The 8,375-nt window shown below is 40.6% G+C and overlaps 1 protein-coding gene across 1 annotated transcript; it reads right to left on the minus strand.

Annotated features, from left to right (window-relative positions):
• Positions 1–382: 382 nt before the first annotated feature.
• LOC111862644 lies at positions 383–2,996 on the minus strand. The gene is made up of 3 exons (XM_023848175.2): positions 2,613–2,996; positions 1,614–1,699; positions 383–781 (listed from the first exon to the last, which is right to left on the minus strand). Exons 1-3 carry the CDS (start codon positions 2,717–2,719, stop codon positions 570–572), a joined length of 405 nt encoding a protein of 134 aa, XP_023703943.1. The 5' UTR covers positions 2,720–2,996; the 3' UTR covers positions 383–569.
• Positions 2,997–8,375: the final 5,379 nt, after the last annotated feature.

Below are 8,375 nucleotides of genomic sequence, written 5' to 3' on the forward strand. Positions count from 1 at the left end.
GTACAAGGGACTTAGTCCCACCCCACTAGCAATAAAACAAATGGCGATCGAATAACAAACAGAAGATTTTATGTGAGTTGTTGTAATAGTGATCCACAGAATGTGTAAGTCTCAGTGACTGTTAAAGTGATTGGCAGATACGAGTTGTAAGCAGGAGTTGGGATAGCTCAGTTGGTATAGTGACTGGCTATGGACTGGACGACCAAGGGGTCAGAGTTCGACTTCTGATTGGGGCAAGAATTTTCTCTTCTCCAAGTCATCCAGACTGGCTCCGGGATCCACCCAACATCCCATCCAATGGGCACTGGGGGGCTCTTTCCCCTGGGGTAAATCAGCAGGGAGCGTGAAGCTGACCACTCACCTCCAGCTAGTGCTGAGGTCAAGAAAATGTGGATCTATACATCCAATCCCCCATATGCCTTTATGGCACAGTCCTTAATTAGGTAAGTGCAGCAACAACTTTGCCTTTACCTTTTATGAGTTCTAAGTGCTCAGTAAACACAATTATTAATCCAACCCCAGTGTCTAGTCACTAACATGTGACAATACTTTACTTCTATGCTATAATTTCACAAAAAGTTACACACCTTTTCAGTAAAATCAAATGACTGAGCCATGTCTAAATGTGAACTGCAGATACATAGCAAAACATCGCTGAGCAAGCTATATATAGCTGATGACTTTCGTTTTCTTCTTCTGAATGATTCTTCTCCTTCTGTTTCAGCTTCATTAATTTCAGCTATAGGTACTCCCTTATCAAGAAAACAAGCTTCAACAAAACCTGTTAAAACATTATTACACACAAATAAGAACAGGACAAAGGAATGTTAAAAACAGTTATAATCAAAATACTAACTAGACTGTAGTTCTTTGGTGTGGACTGTGTTATACATTTACTTACTCATGGAGCTGAGCCCTTCTGGAGGGCTTGGGTTGTAGAAAAGAAGTCCATCGCTTAAAATCCAAATATGAACTACATTTCCCTTTCACTAATATATAATTTATCTTGTTTTATTTTGAAAAGAAAAGGTGACTGCTCTTTGGAACCAGAAATAGAATCACTAAGATTCATGGATTTATGCAAACAGTATTTTTCTTCCCAAGATTAGACTCACAGTCACTCTAATTCTGAACAGTTCTATATTCTGGAATGTGATGCCATGCAGTCTAATCATTTGTATACAAATTCCTCAGATTTCGCTGAAATGGATGTGAAGTGCAGTACTGGAATAAGGTATCAGTTGACATTAGGTTTTAATCCACTACATTTCATGAATAAGCAACTGGAAATCAGGTTGTTTCCATAATATTTGAAATCGGTTTAATGTTATAACACTAGGCTTGCCAATCAGCATACAGATGATAATCTGTCTACACAGAAAATCCTAATGATTTATGAGATTATGGTAACACAGTGTGCTGACAGGCACCATATGCATCAGTTGCTGGCAGTACTAATTCTGCAAGCGGTCACTCTGTGAAAAATGTTTATTTAGAAGAACTTCTTCAAACTTCATGTTGCATTTTTCCAGTATCTGAGGTTATGGCTGGACTGTGAGCATGCAGGACCACTAGTAATACATATTCTTGTACTCAGCCTCAAATTATATTACCTTCCGTTAATGGTCCATGAACAACCAAAAATAATTTGATCCTAGATGACATAAGTTGAGTGGGTGAAGGTGACACTTCAAGTTTTCTGGAAAATAACATTAACCCAATAAGCTCAAAATCCAACTGCTGTAAACGTTTAATATTGTACTTAATAACATCCTTAACTTTTAATTTATTTTACTTTTTCCCCTACTGGCAGCACAGATAAACGGGGTACTTTAATAATAACAATATAGTCATGATAATCACAAAAGTAGCACATTCTAGGCTTGATTTTGGTAGTAAAACAGGGTTAGACGTGTTCTCTAAAGTTACAGGAAAGCAAATATCAGCAGGGATACCATGCATTTTACGAAGCATAAAATCGGTCAAAACATACATTACTTCCATTTTCAAAAGCCAGTTAGGTACAGGTAAGTGACCATGTCAAGAATCATCATGAAAGCCAAAGCAAGGGATTCCTGTAGGGAAATTTTTAGTAAACTTGGAATTTTAACTCTTTACTCCCAATATATCTTTTCAACTCTTATGTTTGTTGTAAAGCATAAGGATTTTTTTTTTCACAATAAATATTGCCTTGCATAAAATAAATACCCGCCAAAAATTGCACTTTCATGTTCCTTTAGTAAGTCTAAAGTTCAAAAAGGAGTATATTATTCTGGTATTACCTTATTCAACTCTCTACCCCCCAATATCAAGCAAGGTGCACGTGATATTAATAAATTGAGAAAGTTTCTTATAGAAAACTCTCTTTATTCAGTTGAAGAGTATCTTGATAGGAATAATAAATTTGACCTTGGGGTATCTCAATAATTATAGATTTGTATTTTAGTTGCATGCACTCGTTTCTTATATATATATTACTTTTTATTTATTTTATGTTTAGACAATCTTATGTAAATATCAGTGTAATCTGCTGACAATTTCTGTATCCAATGGTAATGTACCTGAATGGATCAATGAATGTTAATAAATACAATACAATGTAACAAGTCTACCTCCAGTTTCTAGTAGAATCTGAATGTACGTCATCTCCACTATCACATTCGTCTCCCCAGAAAGCTCGCGAAGACTGCTCTACAACTTCCCCGAAATATGTGGCCATTGTAATATTTCTTTAATTCTGCATATTAGACGTATACACAGCAAGTATACACCACCATTTTGAATTTGACCAATCTTGCCAACATGCAGACATACATTGTACGAAAGGTTCTTCTAAGTACTCAAAGTAAAAACATGCACTTAAGGAACTTTTAGAAACATATTTAATGCCATACATGACAAAAGTAACAAAAGAGTGAATTATTGCAATTATGTGTTTAAGACATGTTATTCTTCGCACTGAATTAAAATTTGTTAAGCTTCCATTCCTTGTCCACCAACATAGTTTATATAAATGTCGTTAGATGTCAGGTGTGAAGTCACCTGTGTTTTGATCGTTTTGATCAAGGGGCGGCAAATGGAATAGGGGAAAGGGAAACACGGTAACTACTGCCTCTAAGAGCGGCGGACGAAACCTCACGCAGGTCTCGACCAATCAGAGAGCCTAAACAAACCAACTTGAATACCCACAATTACGTGCGGTTATGGTGGTGCATTATATGCAAATTGATAAGTATGAATTTTGATTTGATGTGGTTGCGAACGAAATTACAGCTCCATGTCAAACATATTATTTGTGTATATGAATATTATGCTTACTACCACAAATGGAATTAGAAACATAGAATTCTTTCAAACCTAAAATTTTTGAGGTTATCATGAACTGTCATCTAAATGATATTTTTTAATGATATGTTCTGCAACTTTCACTTTATCCCAGAGATTGTCTGTTGAATGTGAAGGAGTTCTAAGAGTACCGTGATGGTGTTATAATTTTTGTATTGCTTCTTGCAGTATAAGCATGAAAACGACATTTTCTGCTGCTGGGTGCTTGTCATCCAGCAAACAAGGCATCAAATTCTTCAGCTTTCCAAGGGATCCACCAATGTATGTCTGTTTTAATTCATGGTGTAATTACTTTATTAAAAAAATGCCCCGGAGTAAGGAACGCACAATCATCAGGACTGCTAGGTATTGGAATGATGGGCCTAGAGTTCATGCATGCCTCAATTTGCGTGAGCAGTGTGGTCATTTGTTCGAATGACAAAAGTGTGTTACCAGCTACCTTCTTGAGGTGAGTCTTCACTGATTTGACACCCGCTTCCCACAGTCCGCCGAAGTGAGGGGAGTGGGGGGGATTAGATACCACTCCATCCCTTCTTGAGCTGCATATCTTGATATAGCCAAAAGATAATCCCTTGAGCCTAGCAGTCGAGACATCTCGTTCAGCCGTCACTTTGCTCCGGTGAAATATGTGCCGTTGTCACTGTACATCTGACCGTAGTGCCCACGTCTTGAAACGAACCTCCATAACGCAGCAATGAAGTCTTCAGTTGTCAAGTCGCTGGCCAGTTCAATATGTATGGCCTTAGTCGCCATGCACACAAACAGTGCTATATAGCATTTTTTCTGGGTTCTACTTCGGGGATTACCATATTTCATTTGCAAGGGCCTGGCATAGTCCACACCACAATGGGAGAATGGCTTGCTTGGTGTGATGCGAGATACAGGCAGCTGTCCCATTAGCTGCCTGGTGGCCTCGGCCTTCATTTTGAAACATGTAACACACTTTTGGATCACTTGTCTGACAACCGATCGGCCATTAGTTATCCAGAATCGCAGTCGCAGTGAAGCTAGAATAAGTTGGCTTCCAGCATGCAGCAATCGTATATGCTCATTCCAGATCAACAGTTTGGAGACATGATGTTTGGATGGTGGGATGAGGGGGTGTTTCTGATCAAAGGGTACATCGGCGTTCTCCAGTCTACTGCCCACCCTCAACAGGTTGTTCCCATCCAGGAAGGGATGTAACATCAGAAGCTTGCTGTGGGAGGGTAAGGCTTTCCCTTGCTGCAAACTCTGGATCTCCTGAGCAAACGAGTGCTGTGTAATGCGAGCAATGACAATCAGCGACTTGTGATGCTCGTTAGATGTCATCGGTCTGTGCCGGCCTGATGCTGCACCTTGTTTCAGCTCGTAGAGGAAGCTGAGAACGTAGGCAAAGACTCTTTGTAATTTTGCACAACTGGAGAATCGCTCGAATAAGGATTCTATCTCTGAATAGACGGTGATGCAGCATAGTTTTACTCCTCGCCGTTCAGGAACCTTCTCGGGATCTGCTGGGGGCTGTGCTGGCCAGGAGGAGGGATCCTTGCTTAGCCAGGAAGGTCCCGCCCACCATAGCTGATTGCCTTGAAGTTGTCGTGGGTCCGTTCCTCTGGAGATGATGTCCGCAGGGTCGTCCTGTGATGCGACATGTCTCCAAGCTCGGTAAGTGGTTAGCTGTTGGATCTCTGCGACTCTGTTGGCCACATATATTTTCCAAGTTCATGAGCAACCAGCAATCCAGGCTAAAACAACTGTGGAGTCCGTCCAGTAAAAGCATTGAACAATTTGTAGGTTGAGGGCCTTATGCACCTTATCTACTAACTGGCTTAAAAGAAGGGCGGCGTTTAGCTCCACTCTTGGGAGCGACACCTGCTTCAATGGGGCCACTCTTGATTTCAAAGATAACAGATGAAGTATCATGGTTCCATTTGGGCTTACGGAACGTAGACAGACACAGTGAAGTTCTACAGTGATGCTTGTGCCGTCTGCTGTAATTCTTCTGGGTATACTAATCCTGTTGAGATCAGGCAGCCATTGGTGAATTTCCTCCCACCGCGTGGCAAGTTCTGAAGGCAATCTCGAGTCCCACTCCATCTGTCGTTGCCAAGGGTTTGAATGAATAACTTACATTGCACGATGACAGGTCCTAGTAATCCCAATGGGTCGTATATGGACGCTACATTAGCCAGCACCATTCTCTTCGTCCATGTCACATTCTTGTGCCTGCTGTCCACCATGCTGAATTGGAACAAGTCACTACTGGGATACCAGTGCAGTCCAAGAGTCTTCACTGCACCCTCATAAAGAGGAAGATTGCAAGGTCCCTGTGTCTCCTGAAGTGCGGCTGGAATGGCCTCCAAAATGTCTAGACTGTTGGATCGCCACTTCCGAACAGGGAACCCTCCACTCTTGAGCAATGATGTGACGTCGTCATAGAGCTGGATAGCTTCACTAACAGTGTCGGTTCCTGTGAGCAGGACGACGACATAGAAGTCATATCTTACAGTTTTAAAAAGCAAGAGAATGCCATTTTTGACAAGTATCAAACAGCTTTTCAATAGGTAAAAAGAGAGATTACACACGAAATTGTGTTAGAAATAGCAAAACATTGAATTTCCTGCAGCCTGCTAATTTATGTCTGCGTGAGACTTCTTGTCTTCTGGTCTGTTCGAAAATTGTCTTCACAAAAAATATTTCTACTAAAATTTTAATATTGATTTTAATATCAATTAGGTCTAAAAGTTGAGGGGCCGCATGTTTGACACGGCGGATGTAGAAGAATAAATTTGGATAGTCGCGGATGGCCTCGGCCGGAGGTCCGAAAATGAAAACAACCTACCCCTTCGACGGTTAGGAAATTAAGAGGGTTAAGAGCGTTAAGCCCTTTAGCTCCACTGCGTAAGCCACTAAGCCGGCTCGGCAAATAAGGAGTGCGGGGGTTGGACAGTAGAGGGTAGAAGTGCACACACAGACGACGGACTTGAGCCGACATCACAGGTGAACACATCAATAGGCAGATACCGGTATAGAGAAATGGCGATAAACATGCCTGTACTTAAGAAATCTGAGATCCAATTGACCCGTTGTCTTGTATGGGCGTAGAACTATTCCTAGAGCCCTTTAGGAAGAACACAGACTGAAAGTGTTCGATAAGTTAATACCCAAGATAATATCTGAACTCAAGAGAGAGAAACCAACAGGATAATGGGGAAAAGTACACATTGATGAACTTTATAATTAGTATAATCTTCAGTAAATATTATTAGGGTTGTTACGGCACACAACCAGAGTGATCATAAACTTAAGAGATAAAAGACAGCAGTCAATATACTGAATGTCCGACTGTGATACCAGTAATTATCTGGTAGATACAAAAGTTAGGTAGAGACCGTCGGTAAACTATATAAACGAGAACACAAGGAGATACTAAATCTCGAGATATTAAAGGAGGTGGAATAAAAAAAAGTCCGAGTTGAAAACCTTAAAGAGCCTTTGGTCTTTGGAAAACATAGATGATGATGTGCGTACCAACAGGACTTGTGAAAACATTAGAATTAATATAAAGTTTCAGCGAAAGAAAGTTTAGGTTATTAAGAACCGATGTAGCACAGGCCATGGTTAGACAAAGGATGTTAAAAACTTTATATTCCAAGGAAACAAGCAAAGTTCCAATAGTTAGAGGACCCAAGCCAATTAAATGGAGATAACCCGAACAGGGTAAAATATGACGCTAGTAGATATTTCTGGAAAAGAAACGAAAGCGAATATCTCAGACACAAAATTAAACAGCTTGAACAAACAGTTAAAGGAAGAAAGTTAGGGATACGTATAAAGACAGAGAGAGATTCAGGGATGCTTATCAACCTAACACTACTATGGTAGAGGATGAGGAGGGTGGTCTGCTTCCAAATTACCACAAAGTTTGGAACAGGTGGAACAACTATTTGTGTTAAATGTCAAGCAGAATGGTACCAGCGCCTCAGAGTGTAATTTTTTTCGTTATCCTGTTATTTAACAATTTCCGGTCAAATATTTTCTTCCACATTCTTATACAAAACTGTAATATTGCCCGTGGTTCTGTATAGGCATGAAAGTTGGTCTCTGATATTAACGGAGGAACATAGACTGAGAGTGTTTGAGAACAGGGTACTGAGGAGTATATTTTGATTGAAGAAAGATGAAGTGACAGGAGGTCGGAGAAAACTGCATAAAGACGAGCTTCATAACTTGTACTCTTCACCAAGCACAATTAGAATGATGATGGTAAGGAGATGAGATGAGCATGGCATGTAGCACGAATGGGGGATTAGAGGAATACATATAGGATATTGGTGGGAAAGCCGGACAGAGATAACTAGGAAGACTAAGACACAGGTGGGTGGACAATATTAAAACGGATCTTAGATAGCTAGGATGGTGTGGTATGGAGGATGGGGCCAGTGGAGGGCTCTTGTGAAAACGATAATGAACATTCGGGTACTATAAAATGTTGGGAAGTTCTTGAGTAGCTGCACAATTGGCGGCTTCTCGAGAAGGGCTCAGCTCCATGGAGTTACTTAGCTGGTTAGTCTTTCTCCAGCACTTTCTATCTGTGTTCTTCCTAAAGAGTGACAGGCCTGGTTCCACACCCCTACAAGACAGGAGGCTACCTGGATATCCAAGTGTTACATTTTTAACAGTACAGGCACGTTTGTCATTATTGCTTATCTGTATCGAAATTTGACCATTACTCCAAAATGACAGACTGCTATTCGAAAACTGAAAAGGTGTAACTGCCTGGTATTGATTAAATTCTGGCAGAAATTATTCCAGCAGGAGGTGAAACATAACGTTCTGAAATCCATAAATTAATTAATTCAACTTGTAACAGGGAGCAATTTCCCAAGCTCTGAGAGGGGTCCATTATTGTACCTATTTACAAGAAGAGTGATGTCACTGTAGTAATCATCGAGGCACAATATTGTGACATGAGGCCTGAAGGACGAAATAGTGGAGCCAGAGGAGACATCCATTGCTAGGTAACTGCTCGGTAAACACATTCCCGCAGC

Source organism: Cryptotermes secundus, unplaced genomic scaffold, assembly GCF_002891405.2.
Source record: "Cryptotermes secundus unplaced genomic scaffold, Csec_1.0 scaffold1031, whole genome shotgun sequence".
Taxonomy (NCBI): domain Eukaryota; kingdom Metazoa; phylum Arthropoda; class Insecta; order Blattodea; family Kalotermitidae; genus Cryptotermes; species Cryptotermes secundus.

Coding starts and splice junctions, on each gene's coding strand:
- LOC111862644 (XM_023848175.2), bottom strand. CDS start 2,719: ATGGCCACATATTTCGGGGAAGTTGTAGAGCAGTCTTCGCGAGCTTTC. Junction 1,700..2,612: donor GATTCTACTAGAAACTGGAG/GTAGACTTGTTA, acceptor GTTATTTTCCAG/AAAACTTGAAGTGTCACCTT. Junction 782..1,613: donor TCATGGACCATTAACGGAAG/GTAATATAATTT, acceptor ATGTTTTAACAG/GTTTTGTTGAAGCTTGTTTT.